Source organism: Triticum urartu, chromosome 6, assembly GCF_003073215.2.
Source record: "Triticum urartu cultivar G1812 chromosome 6, Tu2.1, whole genome shotgun sequence".
NCBI classification, from domain to species: domain Eukaryota; kingdom Viridiplantae; phylum Streptophyta; class Magnoliopsida; order Poales; family Poaceae; genus Triticum; species Triticum urartu.
In genome coordinates this window covers 346,347,625-346,367,944 of record NC_053027.1, presented here as the reverse complement: position 1 = coordinate 346,367,944, position 20,320 = coordinate 346,347,625, and the positions used below count along the sequence as shown (strand labels likewise).

The 20,320-nt window shown below is 45.8% G+C and overlaps 1 protein-coding gene across 2 annotated transcripts; it reads left to right on the top strand.

The window, feature by feature from the left end:
* The first annotated feature begins 3,162 nt into the window (after nucleotides 1-3,162).
* Nucleotides 3,163-6,822, top strand: LOC125517475. 2 transcript variants are annotated; one of them, XM_048682671.1, is made up of 3 exons: nucleotides 3,163-3,496; nucleotides 5,261-5,344; nucleotides 6,572-6,822. In XM_048682671.1, the coding sequence occupies exons 1-3, from the start codon at nucleotides 3,268-3,270 to the stop codon at nucleotides 6,667-6,669; spliced, it is 411 nt and encodes a 136-aa protein (XP_048538628.1). In that variant the 5' UTR covers nucleotides 3,163-3,267; the 3' UTR covers nucleotides 6,670-6,822. The 2 variants fall into 2 exon arrangements, with proteins under 2 accessions (XP_048538628.1, XP_048538627.1); XM_048682670.1 differs by having other exon boundaries at nucleotides 6,566-6,822.
* The last annotated feature ends 13,498 nt before the right edge of the window (nucleotides 6,823-20,320 follow it).

Genomic DNA, 20,320 nt, shown 5'->3' with positions numbered 1-20,320 from the left:
CAAGTCTTTCCTCATCCTCGGAGAGCGGACGTTAACTACTGTCCTCCGAGTCATTGGGCCTGGCATGTTCGTCGGGGCTATCTTGCTCGTTTTCTTGCTCCTCCTGTTTGGATGTTACCTCAGGAAGGTCTTCATTGTTTTCGGCATCGTCCGGAGTATTATTTTCTCCGGTGCCTGCATTGCTATCTTTTGAATGACGTGACTTAGAGCGGTGCCGAGGACGCCGACGTTTTTGCTGTGTCTCAGGAGGTTTATTCTCGACTGGATTTTCTTTGTCATCGTCATTGGTTTCTTTAGGTGTATCCACCATGTACACATCGTACAAAGAAGTGGCCGTCCAGCGTCCAGTAAATGGCGTATTTTGGTTTTGCTCCAGATCAGCATCGTCGTCCACACCGTCAATTTCTTCGGAGTCGTAATCAAGCGTGTCGGTTAAATCCTCGACCGTGGCTATGAAGTGGGTGGCGGGTGGGAAGCAAAATTTTCCATCGTCAGCCCCTAGTTCGAACCGGACATAGTTCGGCTATGAGTCCCCCACCAAGGACAGGTTCTTTAATGAGTTTAGCACGTCGCCCAAAAGAGAGTGCTGGAAGATATCTGCGGTGCTGAATTCGAAGATCGATAAACGATCAAGTTCGGCGTCTGCGGTCTCACATGGTTAGGAACTTATGACCGGAGACGAGTCCGGAGTTTTGGTGGCACAGTTATCGTGTGAAATTAAGTCTATGTGCGGCTGCAACACCGGGGAATCTGTGGCTTCCATGGCGGGGTTGAGCTTCCTGTCCTTGGATGGCGAAGTTTTCTCTAGATCTAAGGCCAGAGCGGTTACATGAGCTGTCTCCTGGTTGCGGTCCGATGATAGATTTAGGTCATGTCCATCGGGGTGACCAGGAATGGTTGCCGCGGTCTCGAATCCCATGAAGATCAAGTCTCCACGGATGTGCGCGACGTAGTTCAAACTCCCAAATCTGACCTGGTGGCCAGGGGCGTAGCTATCGATCTGCTCCAGATGGCCAAGCGAGTTGGCACGCAGTGTGAAGCCGCCGAACATGAAGATCTGTCTAGGGAGGAAGGTCTCGCCTTCGACAGCATCATTGTTGACGATTGAAGGGGCCGTCAAAACCTTTTGAGGACGGCATAGTGGAACTCTCAATGAAAGCACCAATGTCGGTGTCAAAACCGGCGGATCTCGGGTAGGGGGTCCTGAACTGTGCATCTAGGATTGATGGTAATAGGAGACGGGGGACACAATGTTTACGCAGGTTCGGGCCCTCTCTATGGAGGTAATACCCTACTTCCTGCTTGATTGATCTTGATGAATATGAGTATTACAAGAGTTGATCTACCACGAGATCGTAATGACTAAACCCTAAAAGTTTAGTCTAGCTATGATTATGAGGATTCAGCCTATCTACGGACCTAGCCCTCCGGTTTATATAGACACGGGAGGGATCTAGGGTTACACAAGGTCGGTTACAGAGAAAGGAATCTTCATAGTTGGTCGCCAAGCTTGCCTTCCATGCCAAGGAGAGTCCTATCCGGACACGGGTAGAGTCTTCGGTCTTTGTATCCTTATGGCCCATCAGTCCGACCCATATCCAATAGATCCGACACCCGAGGACCCTTAGTCCAGGACTCCCTCAGAGTCCCCGACCTCGGTGGTGCCGGTGGATGTGAGGTCGATGACGTGGATAGTCCGTCGCTTCACCTGCCACATGCGCCACCAAACGTTGGACGACGACAAGTAGGACATGTGGCTGACGATGCTCCCGTCATCGGCCGCCAGCGTGGCCACCGCTTGTGCAGTCGCGTCTGCATCTAGATACACCGCTATTGCGTTGCGAGTGATGACTTGAGCGAGGGCGGTGACCTCGAGCTTCATCCCTGAAGACAGCCTCTCCCGCAGAGCGTTCGCGCTCATGGTCATGGTGGATGTGATGCCAGGTAGGAGGATGCGCAATGGTGTGGAGTTCGGCTGGGCGTTGCCGCTTTAAGTAGCGCATTCCGGTGAGGCCAAATGTCCGGGTGCGTCATTAAGTCGCTGGAATTGGTTCCTCGGGCACCGAGCATGCTTAATGACGTTATACAGGCAGACGACATGAATGTGGCCATCTGGCGCCGGCTGGGAACACACATGCGTGACAGCGCGAGGGACGATGGTTTTTGGTGTGCCAAGGTAGTCAGCTACGGTCGTGGCAATGTTGGAGATGCCCTTTACTCACATGCGATTCCCACATGTCACATAAAAAGCAAGATGACCCGACATGGTCTAAGGTCACGGTGTAACACCCCAGATATAAAACTGCCATAATTGGCATTGTATCCAACCTTGTCATGATCAACCCCAAGTGGTTACCTCCTTGTTGGTTTCATTATGGGTTTACTTTGTTTCCTATTGCATTGTCTTGTCTTTACTTGTCATATTTCTTTTTGTCATTATTGTTGCATCTTGGCCTCATCATAGTGTTGCATTTGTGCTTCTTGTCATGTTGCATTTCATCATGCTCATCATGTGGATTGTGGTATTAATATTGTGGTGAGGAAGTGTGCATCACTCTATGGCCATCTCTCTCTAACCATGCATCATCACCTCACCCTCCTCCTATTCCTTTCCTTTTGCAAGTGCCACTTTTCCCTTCTCCATTAATGTTCAGATTTTCCCTACAAATATTATATCATGCCTACACCCTCTCTGTAAATTTGCATCCCATTTGAAGTTGTTTTGGTCAGGTTCAAAAATGATCCAAGTTTGAATTATATTCAAACTTGTTTTATTTTTCTACCTCTAAAAATGCCCAAAGCAATTTACTCAAATACTACATAAATCCAGGGTAATGGGGATATTTTCATATCTCTCACACCCCTCCCCTACCTCCCTGGACTTTTCCTTTTCTACGGCTATGGATTTAAATTTGCAGAATTATAAAGAAAAAAGGAAAAGCCCTCCCAATGCATCCACTTGGGCCTTTTTCCCTCTTCCGCAGCCCAACATAGCACATCAGCCACACCAAAGCGTAGCCCTGGCAGCCCACCTGGCCCGCACGCAACAGGAGCTTTGTCCTCCTATACGGCAGCTCATCTACAGGAGCCACGTCGACGCCCCGGTCGATTTGATGTGCATCCGGTGCCCTAGAGCCCTATAAAGCATGTCCAAACCCTACCCCGGTCTCTCCTCTATCCTTTCAGACCCTCCCCTTCCCTCGCCGCCGCCTAGGTAAGTCTCCACGCCCACGCCTTCGCCACGGCTACCATGACCCGAGCGAGCAGATGCTCGAGCTCGGGGTAGCTCCTCGCCGCGCCTCGGCCGCTATGGAGAGATGCGCCAAGTACCTCTTCGTCCCCTGCCTCCACGCACGCGACCACACGGCCTTTGGATCGACTTCCCCGACCTGTCTTCTTCATCTCCTTCCTGGTCAAAAGCCCCGGCAAGTTCCCCGCGTCTCTGCATCGTCTCCATCACATATCCGGCCACACCATCATGTCCAGTGGACACTAGGTGAGCAGTGGCACCTCTCAGACCCCTCTCCTTGTTGGTTGTGTAGCGTAGGCGCCGCTATGCCCGTGTCAACGTCGTGCTCTCCGTGCTCCAGTCAAGGCCGTGTTTATTTTCTTCTCTGTTGCTTTTGTTGCTCCAAGCCATGCACTGCCCCGCTTGCTCCCTGCATCCCGCACGCTCGAGGACAACCCCCCTGCTCGCTGCACTTGCCTCTCACACGCACGCCCGCTCCCCATACACCATGGTTGCATCGCTGTCACGCCGTGCTGCTTCCCTGCTCGCCGCGCTCGCCATGGCCCGAACCGAGCAGATGCTCAAGCCCGAGCACCACTTCATCTCCCTAGCTGATGACCACGCTGCCTCCTTGATCCCGCATCCCCGCCGGCACACCACATCGCCGGATGTGGTAGCCTCGCTCGCCGGCGTCGTCCGAGTCTTCTCTGCTGCAGGGAAGAAGAGGACCCGTACCAGCCTCCAATTACCTCAAGAGGAGCTGAGCCCCAACCTAACTAATACCCCATCATAGCCCAATTGGTCTGTGCCTTGACTTGTAATCTAGGAGACCTACGTTCGAATCCACACATATTTTTTTGAGGTGCTAATTTTCTTTAGTGTGTCACTGAAAACCAGGACCCACCTGTCATCCCCTAGCACCCTCCTCCTTTTTTATTATTTTGTTCTTACTCAGTAAACCCAGCGAAACTCCATTTCTGGAATAAGCTAGTTTTCCGTTTCGGGCCCTGTCCAATTCTGGACATTCCAATGCTGGCAGTTTTCCATTTCTGTCAATATCCGTTTTAGGCAGGTTATGTTTTGCATATTTGTGATGATTTTTCTACAGTAACCCCCACATATTATATATGTTTTTGGGGTAGAAAAATTTCACCAATCCACTGGAGGCATTATTACTTGCATTTGAGAAAGTTCATGAACATGTCATTTTACATCATGTTACTGTTTTGGAATTTTTGTGTGATTTAATTCAAGCATGCTTTTCCATTTTTTTTGGTGCACTGTGATGAGAGCGACAAGCTTGCAAAGATGCCATCATGAATCTGCATATTGCCAGGACATGAATTCTTCTGAGTCTGTTAGCAGCCATATCATTTTCCATGTTTGCCTTATTGCTACCAACCTTTCTGGGGTTTTTTTGACCAAGCTCAGTAAGGGAGATTTATTAAGTGCATTTAGTACTATCATGCCATGAACTTGTGTAATGTAATATGTCCCTGTAGCATATAGTTTGCTAAGCATAAACTTTGCTACCTGATGTTGTTCCTATCTTGATGCATGAATTTCTGCCAAGTCCCATACGCTGTTAACTTTTGCATTCTTGCCATGCCGCTTTAGACTTGTTCTAGGGGTTTCTAGCAGTAGTTCAGAGTTCATAATATGTAGAGCTTCACCTGTACTTCACTACAATGCTTTGTGTTTTCATGTTTGGGTGTTGTAGCATAGTTTCACCGTTCATCTAAGTAACCATGTTGTTGTTTTAAGCAGTTTACATCATATCTTGTGTTGCTTGCCATTTGCAAACCATGCATCCGTTTCCCATGATCCTTATATCGATTTCGACCGAAATCACCCCATCTTTCCAATGGCATGCATGGTTTGCCAAGTTGATTCCATCATCATCTTTTCCCATCCAGAGTATCCATATGCATCGCACATTGTATCTTGCATTCGATGGCATGTCTTGCATCATGTTGCGCATTGCACCGTGATTGATTGTCGTTTCGTTGCTTGTGTTCTTGCTTTGGGTAGAGCCAGGATACTGGTACGTGAACGAGGATCCTGTTGAGTACGGTTACGAGGAGCAAGCTTTCGACAACCCTAGAAACTTTGCAGGCAAGATGATCATTACCCTCGATATCACTTCTATCTTTGCTTGCTAGTTGTTTGTTCTATCGCTATGTCGCGCTACCTACCACTTGTTTATCATGCCTCCCATATTACCATGTCAAGCCTCTAACCCACCTCCCTAGTGAACCATTGTTTGGCTAAGTTACTGCTTTTGCTCAGCCCCTCTTATAGCGTTGCTAGTTGCAGGTGCCTTGCAGGTTGTTCCATGTTGAGAACATGGATATGTTGGGATATCACAATATCTCTTATTTATTTAATGCATCTATATACTTGGTAAAGGGTGGAAGACTTAGCCTTTTCTTTGGTGTTTTGTTCCACTTTTGTCGCCTTAGTTTCCGTCATACCGGTATTATGTTCTTTGATTTTGCGTTCCTTACGCAGTTGGGATTATGGGACCCCCTCGACAGTTCGCTTTGAATAAAACTCCTCCAGCAAGGCCCAACCTTGGTTTTACCATTTTCCTAATAACAAATAAAACTTGCATAGGGACTTGCCGGCCCCCGTGGACTTAATCAACAAACCGGGCCAGTGCTCCTCATGAGTGTTGGTCCAAACCGGGCAGACTGCGGGGCCGCCTCGAGGTATTTGGTATATACATGTAGGCTGACCCATATAGTGTACCCTGAGAATGAGACTGCGCACCTCCTATCAGGCTAGGTAGGTGCATCGGGAGGTATTGCTGGACTTGTTTTACCAATGTCGAAATGTCTTGTAACCGGGATTCCGAGACTGATCGGGTCTTCCCGGGGGAAGGAATATCCTTCGTTGATCGTGAGAGCTTGTGATGGGCTAAGTTGGGACACCCCAGCAGGGTATAAACTTTTGAGAGTTGTGCCCACGGTTATGTGGCAGATGGAAATTTGTTAATATCCGGTTGTAGAGAACTTGACACTTGACTTAATTAAAATGCATCAACCACGTGTGTAGCCATGATGGTCTCTTTTCGGCGGAGTCTGGGAAGTGAACACGGTTTGGGTTATGAATGATCGTAAGTAGTTCAGGATCACTTCTTGATCACTTCTAGCTTCATGGACATTGCGTAGCTTCTCATCTTACTCTTATTTTCGTATGTTAGCCACCATATTTGCTTAGCGCTTGCTGCAAGTCCACCTCATTACCATGTCCTATCCATAAGCTTAAATAGTCTTGATCTCGCGGGTTTTAAGATTGTTGAGTCATAGTGACTCACGGATACTTCCAAAATAGTTGCAGGTGCCGACGATACCAGTGCAAGTGATGCTACCGAACTCAAGTGGGAGTTCGATGAGGATCTTGGTCGTTACTATGTTTCGTTTCCTGATGATCAGTAGTGGAGCCCAGTTGCGACGATTGGGGATCTAGCATTTGGGGTTATCTTCTTTTCCTTTTGGATTTTACCGTAGTCGGTCTATGTGTGTATTTTGGATGATGTATGAATTATTTAAGTATTGTGTGAAGTGGCAATTGTAAGCCAACTCTCTTTATCCCTTTGTTTTTCATTACATGGGATTGTGTGAAGATGACCCTTCTTGCAACAAAACCACAATGCGGTTATGCCTCTAAGTCGTGCCTCGACACGTGGGAGATATAGCCACATCATGGGCATTAAAAGTTTCTATCAGAGTCATCCCCGACTTTGGAGCCCCCTGCTTGATCAAACCACTAACGTTGTTGAGTCTAGAACAAAAATGTTTTGAGTCTTAGGATTATATATATTGGAGAGTAGGATTCTTTTTACTCCTTGGTCCCTTCGTCGCTCTGGTGAGGCCTCCTGATGTAGTTGTTTTGTCTTTCCTCTCTCACAAAAAAATTAGGATCACGAGGGTATCTTGGGATCGTTCTGATATTCTTGTGACGAGAACATTGTTCTTGGTGCCTCCTGGCATTTAGGGGTGGTGGAAGTGTCCCGGGGAGTTGAGCTCCGAGGTGTTGTCGTCACAATTTTATCATTGCAGTTCTGGAATATTTGAGTCCGCCGACATCGAAAATCTCTTTTATGGAGTTGTTAGTGAGATAACCTCGACGCTACCCAGTACTAGGGAGGGAGTTCGGGAGTATTACCATAACTCGTATAACGGATGCTTTTCGAAGGTTGAGGTAAACGATTTTTGGAGTTTTCTTGGTTATGTGTTGACGGATGGATACAGTTGGAGCGTAGGGCATGTTAGTTGTGTGATTTATATTGTGCCTCCCTGTATCCCCAACACCAGATTGCATAACCAGAAAGTTTAGGGAGTTTATAGGTGTGAATTCAAGTATCTCAGTATTTCTTCCCGCAGATATTTGGTTTGTGATTGGGTAATCCTTACCACTTATTTGTTCTAGTCGTACCTTGTTGTTTCATTCATCAACCTTTATCTAAGTGGCTTCTCACCTTAATGGACGTGTGATATTAACTTTCGAATTCATTCGTTCAATCCATGTTCGAATGTTTATTGTGAAGACTATATGTTGCAATTTCTATCCATTGATTCAGCTTGTCTATCTGTCTATCAAGATTCTAACGGATCGCACCGTCTTCAGGATGGCTTCTCCAATGTGTTTGAATCCATACCGCAATGATGGGAGTCAGGCGAACCCTCCACCTCCACCTCCGCCTCCGGAGGCATGGCAAGCTGTCATGGTAGCCACCAACGCCAACACCCAGATGCTTTTGCAACTCTTGCAAGAGCGCAACCAAGGACAAGGCAACCATGGAAATCAAGGTCAACAGTAATTCAACAATCAGCCTCAGTTTGCTACCCTCAACCAGTTCCATGCAAATCATCCAAAGTATTTCAGCTTTCGTGCTGAGGCCACGGACGCCGATGATTGGCTCGTGGACATCAACAAGCATTTTGAATGTAGCAATGTCAGGCCTGAGGACTACGTCAAGTTCTCTTCGTTTCAGCTCAAGGACGAAGCTACTGATTGGTATCAACAATACAAAGATTCCAGAGGAGGTCGTGTGATTACCTGAGATGACTTCTACCGGGATTTTAAAGCTCACCACATACCAACATGTGTTGTTGAGAGCAAGTGCGAGGAATTCCGCAGCCTCAAGCCAGGAAGTATGTCCGTGTACCAATACAACATCTAGTTTTAGAAACTTGCTTGCTTCGCAATGCAGGATGTTCCTGATGAAAAGAGCATGATCTATCACTTCACGGGTGGCCTCAGAGAAGATCTACAGTTAGCTCTCATCCTTCTTGAGCCTACTAAGTTTGATCAATTCTATAACATGGCCCTCAAGCAAGAAGGTGCTCAGCTCAAGTGTGAGGCATCAAAGAAGAGAATCAGGGATGCAGTTCAGTCTTCTTCTTCCTCACAAGTGGCAGCTAAGCAACAGAAGTTCTGGCTTCCTCCTCCTCTGTTTCATCAGCCCTACCAACAGAAGAATAAAGGTGGCCATGGATCTTCCCCCCCCCCCAACCCCGGCTATCAGAACAAGTCTCAGACTCAAGCTCCAAGGTCAAGTGCTCCTACTCCTTACCACCGTCCGCTCTCAGAGGTTACTTGCAACAAGTGTGGTTTGAAAGGTCACTATGCAAACAAGTGCACTCAGAGGCGCCTTCCGCCTCCTCCTCCTGTGAGGTCTTCAAGAAATGCAGTGGTCAAGCACAATCCAAAGCATGCAAAGGTGAACATGTTGAATGCAGCTGAAGCAGAGATACTTCAGATGTGATCATGGGTAACCTCTTGGTTAACTCTATTCCTGCTAAAGTTTTATTCGATACGGGTGCATCGCATTGTTTCATGTCAACATCGTTCTTCATGAAGCATGATTTCATTTCGGCACGTTTGGAAAAACCATTAACGGTTTTTTCCCCGGGCAAGCATTTGAGTTCTCATTCGATGGTTCCGGATGTTTCTATCAAGATGGGCAACTATAATTTTCTGTCTTCTCCAATGGTTCTTGGCGACTCTGATATTGATCTAATTCTCGGCATAGACTGGCTTTCTCAGCACAAGGCTCAACTTGATTGTGCTACCAGGGAAATTAAATTGACACACTCTTCTGAGGATGTGATCATCTATGCCGATTGGGATGAAACTATTCGGCTGTTTTCTCTCAATGAGAAGGGCGAGTTAGCTACAATTTATCATATTCCAGTCATTTGTGAGTACCAAGACGTATTTCCAGAAGAGCTTACGGGAATGCCTCCTCACCGGCCAGTTGAGTTCGTTATCGATCTTGAGCCTGGTACTGAACCCGTTTGCAAGCGTCCATACAAGCTTGGCCAAAGGAGCTGAAGGAATTGAAGAAACAGCTCGATGAACAAGAGTGTCTGGGTTTGAACAAACCGAGTTCATCTTCGTGGGGTTGTGGCGTTCTTTTTGTCCAGAAGAAGGATGGCACGGATCGAATTTGCGCCGATTACCGTCCATTGAACAAGAAGACAATCAAGAACAAGTATCCACTTCCCAACATCAATGAGCTATTCGAGCAACTTAAAGGTGCTAACGTATTCTGCAAGCTTTACCTAAAGGAAATATGCCCTAGAGGCAATAATAAAGTTGTTATTTATATTTCCTTATACCATGATAAATTTTTATTATTCATGCTAAAATTGTATTAACCGGAAACGTAGTACATGTGTGAATACATAGACAAACAGAGTGTCACTAGTATGCCTCCACTTGACTAGCTCGTTGAATCAATGATGGTTATGTTTCCTAACCATAGACATGAGTTTTCATTTGATTAATGGGATCACATCAATAGAGAATGATGTGATTGACTTGACCCAACTGTTAGCTTAGCATGATGATCATTTAGTTTGTTGCTATTGCTTTCGTCATGACTTATACATGTTCCTATGACTATGAGATTATGCAACTCCCGGATACCGGAGGAACACTTTGTGTTCTACCAAAAGTCACAACGTAACTGGGTGATTATAAAGGTGCTCTACAAGTGTCTCCAATGGTCTTTGTTGAGTTGGCATCGACCGAGATTAGGATTTGTCACTTCGAGTATCGGAGAGGTATCTCTAGGCCCTCTCGGTAATGCACATCACTATAAGCCTTGCAAGTATTGTGAATAATGAGTTAGTTGCGGGATGATGCATTACGGAACGAGTAAATAGACTTGCCGGTAACGAGATTAAACTAGGTATTGAGATACCGACGATCGAATCTCGGGCAAGTAACATACCGATGACAAAGGGAACAATGTATGTTGTTATGCGGGTTGACCGATAAAGATCTTCGTAGAATACGTAGGAACCAATATGAGCATCTAGGTTCCGCTATTGGTTATTGACCAGAGACATGTCTCGGTCATGTCTACATAGTTCTCGAACCCGTAGGGCCCGCACGCTTAACGTTCGGTGACGATCGGTATTAAGAGTTTATGTGTTTTGATGTATTGAAGGTAGTTCGTAGTCCCGTATGAGATCGGGGAGATGATGAGGAATCGCGAAATGGTTGAGATGTAAAGATCGATATATTGGACGACTATATTCGGACATCGGAAAGGTTCCGAGTGATTCAGGTATTTTTCGGAGTACCGGGTAGTTACGAGGATACGTGGGAAGAAGTACTGGGCCTCATGGGCCAAGTGGTGGAAGAGAGGAGGCAATACAAGGTAGGGCGCGCGCCCCCCCTCCCAAACCGAATTGTACTAGGGGGTCGGCCCCCCTTTCCTCCTTTCCTCCCTCTCCTTCCTTCTCCCTCTCCTCCTTCCTTTCCCCCTCCTAGTAGGAGTAGGGAAGGGGAGTCCTACTCCTACTAGGAGGGGGACTCCTCCTCCTGGCGCGCCCTGCAAGGGCCGGCCGGCCTCCCCCCTTGCTCCTTTATATATGGGGGCAGGGGGCACCCCAGGACACACAAGTTGATTGTTCCAAGCCGTGTGTGGTGCCCCCCTCCACCATAATCCACCTCGATCATATCGTAGCGGTGCTTAGGCGAAGCCCTGCGTCGGTAGCAACATCATCACCGTCATCACGCCATCGTGCTGACGGAACTCTCCCGTGAAGCTCTGTTGGATCGGAGTTCATGGGACGTCATCGAGCTAAATGTGTGCTGAACTCGGAGGTGCCGTACGTTCAGTACTTGGATCGGTCAGATCGTGAAGACGTACGACTACATCAACCGCGTTCTCATAATGCTTCCGCTTACGGTCTACAAGGGTACGTGGACGATACTCTCCTCTCTCGTTGCTATGCATCACCATGATCTTGCGTGTGCATAGGAGATTTTTTGAAATTACTACGTTCCCCAATAGTGGCATCCGAGCCAGGTTTATGCGTAGATGTTATATGCATGGGTAGAACACAAGTGAGTTGTGGGCGATACTAGTCATACTGCTTACCAGCATGTCATACTTTGATTTGGCGGTATTGTTGGATGAAGTGGCACGGACCCACATTACGCGCACGCTTATGCGAGACTGGTTCTACCGACGTGCTTCGCACCCAGGTGGCTTGCGGGTGTCAATTTCTCCAACTTTAGTTGAATCGAGTGTGGCTACACCCGGTCCTTGTGAAGGTTAAAATAACACATACTTGACGAAATATCGTTGTGGTTTTGATGCGTAGATAAACGGTTCATGTTCAGCCCGTAGCAGCCACGTAAAACTTGCAACAACAAAGTAGAGGACGTCTAACTTGTTTTTGTAGGGCATGTTGTGATGTGATATGGTCAAGACGTGATGAGATATAAGTTGTTGTATGAGATGATCATGTTTGGTTGAAGTTATGGGCAACTGGCAGAAGCCTTATGGTTGTCTCTTTATTGCATAAGATGCAAGCGCCAAATAATTGCTTTACTTTATCTCTATGCGATAGCAATAGTTGCAAGAGCAATAGTTAGCTAGACGACCATGTGATGACATGTTGATAGAGATCAATATGATGGAGATCATGGTGTCATGCCAGTGACGATAGAGATCATGACGGTACTTTGGAGATGGAGATCAAAGGCGCAAGATGATCATGGCCATATCATGTCACATATTTTGATTGCATGTGATGTTTATCCTTTATGCATCTTATTTTGCTTAGTTCGGCAGTAGCATTATAAGATGATCTCTCACTAAATTTGAAGGTACAAGTGTTCTCCCTGAGTATGCACCGTTTCCAAAGTTCGTCGTGCCGAGACACCACGTGATGAACGGGTGTGATAAGCTATACGTTCACATACAACGGGTGCAAGCCAGTTTTGCACACGTAGAAATACTTGGGTTAAACTTGACGAGCCTAGCATATGCAGATATGGCTTCGGAACACTGAGACCGAAAGGTCGAGCGTGAATCATATAGTAGATATGATCAACATAGTGATGTTCACCATTGAAAACTACTCCATTTCATGTGATGATCGGTCATGGTTTAGTTGATTTGGATCACGTGATCACTTAGATGATTAGAGGGATGTCTATCTAAGTGGGAGTTCTTAAGTAATATGATTAATTGAACTTTAATTTATCATGAACTTAGTACCTGATAGTATTTGCATATCTATGTTGTAGATCAATTGCTCGCGTATAGCTTCCCTTTTTTATTTATGATATGTTCCTAGAGAAAACTAAGTTGAAAGATGTTAGTAGCAATGAAGCGGATTGGATCTGTGATATGAGGATTATCCTCATTGCTGCACAGAAGAATTATGTCCTTAATGCACCGCTAGGTGACTGACCGATTGCAGGAGCAGATGCAGACGTTATGAACGTTTGGCAAGCTCGATATGATGACTACTTGATATTTTAGTGCATCATGTTTTATGGCTTAGAATTGGGACTTCAAAGACGTTTTTGAAACGCCATGGATCATATGAGATGTTCCAAGAGTTGAAATTAGTATTTCAGACTCATGTCCATGTCGAAAGGTATGAGACCTTTGACAAGTAATGTCCCTACAAGATGGAGGAGAATAGCTCAGCTAGTGAGCATGTGCTCAGAATGTCTGAGTACTATACTCACTTGAATCAAGTGGGAGTTAATCTTCCAGATAAGATAGGGATTGACAGAGTTCTCTAGTCGCTATCACCAAGTTACTAGAACATCGTGATGAACTATAATATGCAACGGATAACAAAAATGATTCCCAAGCTCTTCGTGATGCTGAAATCGACGAAGGTAGAAATCAAGAAAAGCATCAAGCGTTGATGGTTGACAAGACCACTAGTTTCATGAAAAGGGCAAAAGGAAGAAGGGGAACTTCACAAAGGAACGGCAAGCAAGTTGCTGCTCTCGTGAAGAAGCCCAAAGCTAGACCCAAGCCTGAAACTGAGTGCTTCTACTGCAAAGAAAACTTTTCACTGGAAGTGGAACTGCCCTAGATACTTGATGGATAAGAAGGATGGCAAACTGAACAAAGGTATATTGGATATACATGTTATTGATGTGTAGTTTATAGCAACCCCTCGGCATTTGATACTTGTTCGGTTGCTAAGAGTAGTAACTCAAAACGGGAGTTGCAGAATGAAAAGAAACTAGTCAAGGGCGAGGTGACGATGTGTGCTGGAAGTAGTTCCAAGATAGATATGATCATCATCGCACACTCCCTATACTTTCGGGATCAGTGTTGAACCTAAATAAGTGTTATTTGGTGTTTGCGTTGAGCATGAATATGATTTGATCACGTTTATTGCAATACGGTTATTCATTTAAGTTAGAGAATAATTGTTATTCTGTTTACATGAATAAAACCTTCTATGGTCATGCACCCAATGAAAATGGTTTGTTGGATTGTCGTAGTGATACACATATTCATAATGTTGAAGCCAAAAGATGCAGAGTTGATAATGATAGTGCAACTTATTTGTGGCACTACCGTTTAGGTCATATTGGTGTAAAGCGCATGAAGAAACTCCATTCTAATGGACTTTTGGAATCACTTGATTATGAATCACTTGGTACTTGCGAACCATGCCTCATGGGCAAGATGACTAAAATGCCGTTCTCCGGAACAATGGAGCGAGCAATAGATTTGTTGGAAATCATACATATTGATGTATGTGGTCCGATGAATATTGAGGCTCACGGCGGATATCGTTATTTTCCCACCTTCACAGATGATTTGAGCAGATATCGGTATATCTAATTGATGATACATAAGTCTGAAACATTTGAAAAGTTCAAAGAATTTTAGAGTGAAGTGGAAAATCATCGTAACAAGAAAATAAAGTTTCTACGATCTGATCGTAGAGGAGAATATTTGAGTTACGAGTTTGGTCTTCATTTGAAACAATGTGGAATAGTTTCGCAACTCACGCCACCTGGAACACCAGAGCGTAATGGTGTGTCCGAACGTCGTAATCGCACTTTACTAGATATGGTGCAATCTATAATGTCTCTAACCGATTTTCCACAATCGTTTTGGGGTTATGCATTAGAGACAGCTACATTCACAATAAAAAGGGCACCATCTAATCCATTGAGATGATACTGTATGAACTATGGTTTGGCTAGAAACCTAAGCTGTTGTTTCTTAAAGTTTGGGGTTGTGATGCTTATGTGAAAAAGTTTCAGCCTGATAAGCACAAACCAAATCATAAAAGTGTGTCTTCATAGGATAACCAAAATAAACTGTTGGGTACACCTTCTATCACAGATCCGAAAGGCAATATCTTTGTTGCTAAGAATGGATACTTTCTATAGAAGGAGTTTCTCTCGAAAGAAGTGAGTGGGAGGAAAGTAGAACTTGATGAGGTAATTATACCTTCTCCCGAATTGGAAAGTAGTTCATCACAGAAATTGGTTCCAGTGATTCCTACACCAATTAGTGAGGAAGCTAATGATGATGATCATGAAACTTCAGATCAAATTACTACCGAACCTCGTAGGTTAACCAGAGTACGGTCCACACCAGAGTGGTATGGTAATCCTTTCTGGAAGTCATGTTACTGAACCATGACGAACCTACGAACTATGAGGAAGCAATGATGAGCCAAGATTCCGCGGAATTGCTTGAGGCCATGAAATCTGAGATGTGGCACCCCGGCTCAGAGCGACCGGTTTACCTTGCATTGCCATCCGAAAGACCATGTCTTCTGGCAACATACAACTTCTTGGTACAGAAAACAATCGCTTTATTGATACTAGCGTCTCATAGTTTACATTACAATAGGTAGCAAGGCCAAGCGGCACACCCGGTGCGGCTGAACAATATGTACATTATTTGGTGAACATAAAAGGGCCTCGATCATAACAACTACGCGGCAGCGGGACAACGTCGTAGCGGAACTCCATAGCACAAGGACACCGATGTGGACACAATCTAGACTAGAGCAGCACTCCTTTCCACGGGAATTTCCTGAAATCTGGCATGACACGCCAGGTCAGTACATTGAATGTACTTGCAAGCTCACAACAAGCATAAACATAATGACAAACAATATCATGATAATTAACCAATTATTAGTAATGCAACAATGTAACCAACATGCTGTGAGCGCGCACTTATGAGCACAGTCCCTCGGACTACCTTACCACCGTGATCGCTTCTGGATCACAAATGTACCAACCACATGATCTTCACTATGGATACTTCGTGATCATTCCGGCGACCACAGCCATGACCAATATTTGGTCTCAAATGGTGATCCTTCCGGTGATCACAACCACGACCAACACTTGGTCTCCATCTATAGGATGACCTTCCCGCCATCCTCAACAGTGCAAAGTTCATGACTTCGTGTGCAAGATTAATTAAATGTTGACCCATGGTGTGACCTACTTTCGAGGTGTCCGTAACCGTGGACTCGGCTATCGATAGATTAATACACACTGCAGCGGTAGCACATTGTACCCACACCACGGAACCCATGGCCTCGTACTCCCGTTTGGGTGGACCAACGACATTCCGACGAAACCCCTCCATTGCCATGACACTCTCTCGGCCACTCCGACCCACTCCCCAATTGGGCTAGTCCTGGGTGGCCATGTGTCTACCAAAGACATAATGACCACCGTCATGGCCAACGTCCCTCATGGGGACCGTCCCTCACGGGGACCGGTACCAAAAATCTCCACAACAGGCTCACAAGGTTATGTCTGCTTACCGGGCCAGGGTACCGCACGCCCATAACCTTCCCTAGTTGGAGGCACCGACCAGAGGCATGACAATGGACCGAATAAAGGCCTTCCCATACAGGAAAATGTGGTTGCACTGGGAAAAACTCGATTCAGTGGCACCATGACTCGGTCAACAATAATTCAAGTTGTATTATTATCAGGTTCAACTTAAATTGAAAATAACCGTTGTCATAGTATGCCATGAAATGCAAGCACTAACATAGGCGCCACATATTAATGGAAATGACTGAGTCAACTAAATCCACACTAAGCATAAGTATCAACAACACCTCATACTTCTCTGGTTAGGATTGAACTCACATTAAACAGAATCTTTTCGAACAAATTTTACCATTTTCTCATGCAAGAAAATAGTTCTAATAAATTACTTATATCCATAACCATATTATTTCTATCATAGATAAGATTAATTCTAGTTTCTATAACCACTTAGTAGCTACAAACTTTCTGATAACATAAGCATGTAAACTTAAGCAAACACTAATAGAATATAAATAACCTAATTTTAATGATTTAAATGCATTGATTAAATTATTTATTCAAGTAGAAGAATAAAAATATCACAAATGTTGAAGTGGCATCATGAATATGTTGTTGTGGCTTGCCTTAGTGCAGATGAGGCTCACAAGCCCTCTGGTGTTCCTCAAGACAAGCTTCACTCTCTGAAAATAAATTTAAACACAAAAAGAAAATATCAAGAACCCTTCTAAATATCACCAGAAATCTAGACAGCAGGGGAAAATCCCATTTTTGGTGAGCTGCTAGATTTCTTTGCAAAGAACACAATGCAAAAAGAATCAATTCATTTGGACTTATGGTTGAAGAGTTATAGCTGTTTGAATCCCTCTGGATATAAATGAAATTTGAATTTAAATAAAACAAACAGGGGGTGACGTCGAAGGCGTAAAGCCTCGGGGCGCCACCACTCGTACCGCTTCGCGCGCGTACTGAGTGGCTGACTAGCGGGCCCTGCTAGTCAGGTGGGGGAAGAGGGAGAAGGAAACAAAGGAGGCTGCGGCTTCGCCGGAGCTCACGCCGGCGACGAGGGCTCCTCGGCCAAAATGAGAGGGAGGGATAGAGAGAGGGGATGGAGGCGCACATGCCCGTACCCGTAGCGTAGCTAGGGGTGGTCGGACGGTGTTAGAATCGACCTCGCAAGCGGAGGCAAAGAGCGGAGGTCGCTAGAGACGAAGACGACGGCGAACAGCGGTGACTCCAGGGGCTTCAACTAGGCGGAACAACACCACCAGAGAGTGGCGGAGGCCCTGGAAGGATTGCCTAGGCCTGGGAAGGGCTGGAGCGACCGTGGCAACCCGAGAGGATCGCTGGCGAGCTCGGGCTCGGGGACGGCGGCCCGCGGCCTGCCCGGCCGGGCTACGGTTTCCTACGGTGTTGTGGGGTGTGTGGCAGTGGAGGATGGTGCTCGAGGAGGCTGGGGTTGGCTCCATTTATAGGTGAGCGTCCAGGGGGGATCGGGCTCCGCCATCGACACCTGGACACGGTGCCCGGTGACGAGCGGCATCGGTGAGAGGGGGAGAAGGTGACGCAGCTCACGCGGGAACTGTGGGTGAACGGGGACGAGCACAGGATCGAAGAGAAGGCGACAAGCATAGTGCACATCGCACTGTTACATTGGCCGGACCGTGCCCGTGCTTGCTGCGGCGAGCTCCGGCGTCGGCGAGTGCCAGGGGAGAGTTAAGGGGGTTTGGACGAAGATGGTGGTGAGGTTTGGCACGCTTTGGCGGTCGGGGAAGAGAGCACGCGTGAAACAGAGCGCTCGGCGGCACCCAGAGCTCGTCGACACGCGGGCTGGCATCGTGTACACGCGTGGTCACGGCATGAACGTTGCCCTCAGGCCGGCCTACGTCCAAAGTTCATGTATAGCTTGTTGTTCATGGTAGTTTTGAAGTTTACCACACTTTGGTTTGGATCCAGACGCAGTAGAAAAGATTTTACAAGCCAAGTAAGTTTCTAATCAGTAACTTTAAGAGTTTACTGAGGTCAAATGGCTGGGGGTTTGGAGCTGGGTTTTGGAGGCTAGCAATCATCTACTAAGGTGATGATACATAAGAAAAATCAGCCTCATTGGAGCAAGTAAAATGGTAGTTGCTGTAGAAACCACCATTTCTGCCCAGAACAGAAAATATTTTCTATGGCAAAAATATTCCAAAAAGTGGTGCAATATTTTTTCTTAGGAAGGTGCCCTAGGGTTCAAAGAATATTTCTGATTTTTCTCAGATTTTTGTGGGCAAGAAAAATTGGGATTGCTTTGTAGGACATAGATCTAGCTAGGGTTTAACGGAAGGAAATTAATATTTTTCATTAAAGAAAAATATTCCAAATATTATTATGAGGTGAACGAGAGAGGAAATGATGCTTAGAGAGGGAGATGACACACTTGGATGAAAGCCAAGGTACCCAAGTGTTTAAGTCCCCATGAAAAGATTTAAAAACTCCAACTTCCAAAATCATTTCGAATGAAAATCAGGCAAATTAAAGAGGGCAAAAACTAGGCTGCCACAAACCTCCCCCACTTAGAATGAATCTCGTCCTTGAGATTCGGTTGCTTGGGAAAACCATTCGGGATAATGTGCCCTTAGAAATTCTTCGCATTCCCAAGTTGTTTCTGACTCGGTGTGATGCTCCCACTGGACTTTGTAGAACTTCCTCACTTTACTACGAGTGACCCTTTCCATCTGATCCAAAATTTTGACTGGCCTCTTTTCGTATGTTAAATCCTTTGCCAACTCTATTTTGGTCATAGCAGCCCTTTTCTTAGGTGGCGATATGCATCGCCTCAACTGTGAGACATGAAACACATTGTGCACGTCTGACAATTCTGGGGGTAGTTCCAGCTGATAAGCAATAGTACCCACTCGGGACATGACTGGAAATGGACCAATAAACCTAGGTGCCAACTTTCCATGAGTCTGAAATCTCTTGAGTCCTTTCATAAGAGTGACTCGGAGGTATACATGTTCTCCGGGTTCAAAACTGATCTGTCGGTGCTTTGCATCATAATAACTCTTCTGTTGAGATTTGGCCAATTGCAATCTATCTCTGATTTCCCTAACTTGTTTCTCAGCTTCCATCATGAGATTTGTTCCGAAAATGCGGCTATCTCCAGTTTGAGACCAATTTAAAGGAGTGCGGCACTTACGGCCATACAACGCCTCGTATGGTGACATCTTTAGACTAGTCTGGAAGATGTTGTTATAAGAGAACTCGGCATACGGCAGACACTCTTCCCATTTAGGTCCTTGAGCCAAAGCACAGGCTCGCAGCATATCTTCGAGTATTTGGTTTACCCGCTCTGTCTGTCCATCAATCTGAGGATGATAAGCGGTACTGTATTTCAGCACTGTCCCCAAGGCTTGATGGAGATGTGACAAAAAAGCGGATGTAAAAAGTGAACCTCGGTTAGAAGTGATGGTTCGAGGTACTCCATGCAGACTGACTATCCTAGATACATACAGCTGTGCAAGTTGGTCTGCCCGATATGTGGTTCTAATCGTGATAAAGTGAGCAACCTTGGTTAAGGTGTCCACTTTGACCCAGATTGCATCATTGCCTCGCTGAGTCTTGGGCAATCCTGTTATGAAATACATGCAGGCATCATCCCATTTCCATTTTGAGACTGGCAGACGTTGGAGGAGTCCAGCTAGCTTCTGATGCTCTGCCTTTACCTTGTTGCATATGTCGCAACATGCCACAAAATAGGCAATGTCCTTCTTCATTCCGTCCCACCAAAATCTTTGTCGGAGGTCTTCATACATTTTTGTACCTCCCGGGTGAATGGAATACGAAGATTCGTGTGCTTCAGACAGGATTTTCTGCTTTAGATCTGCTTGATTGGGTACACAAATCCTTCCCCGGAAACGGAGGGTACCCAATTGATCCTTCGAGAAGTCTAAAATCTGTCCTTCTACCATACTCTTGGCACGTTTTTGCAGGACGGTGTCA

What these genes read in the sequence shown, in the direction of transcription:
- LOC125517475 (XM_048682670.1), top strand. Translation starts at nt 3,268, where the DNA reads ATGCTCGAGCTCGGGGTAGCTCCTCGCCGCGCCTCGGCCGCTATGGAG. An exon ending in TCATGTCCAGTGGACACTAG is followed by an intron (nt 3,497 to 5,260) that starts GTGAGCAGTGGC and finishes TGCTTTGGGTAG; the next exon opens with AGCCAGGATACTGGTACGTG. An exon ending in CAACCCTAGAAACTTTGCAG is followed by an intron (nt 5,345 to 6,565) that starts GCAAGATGATCA and finishes CTTCCAAAATAG; the next exon opens with TTGCAGGTGCCGACGATACC.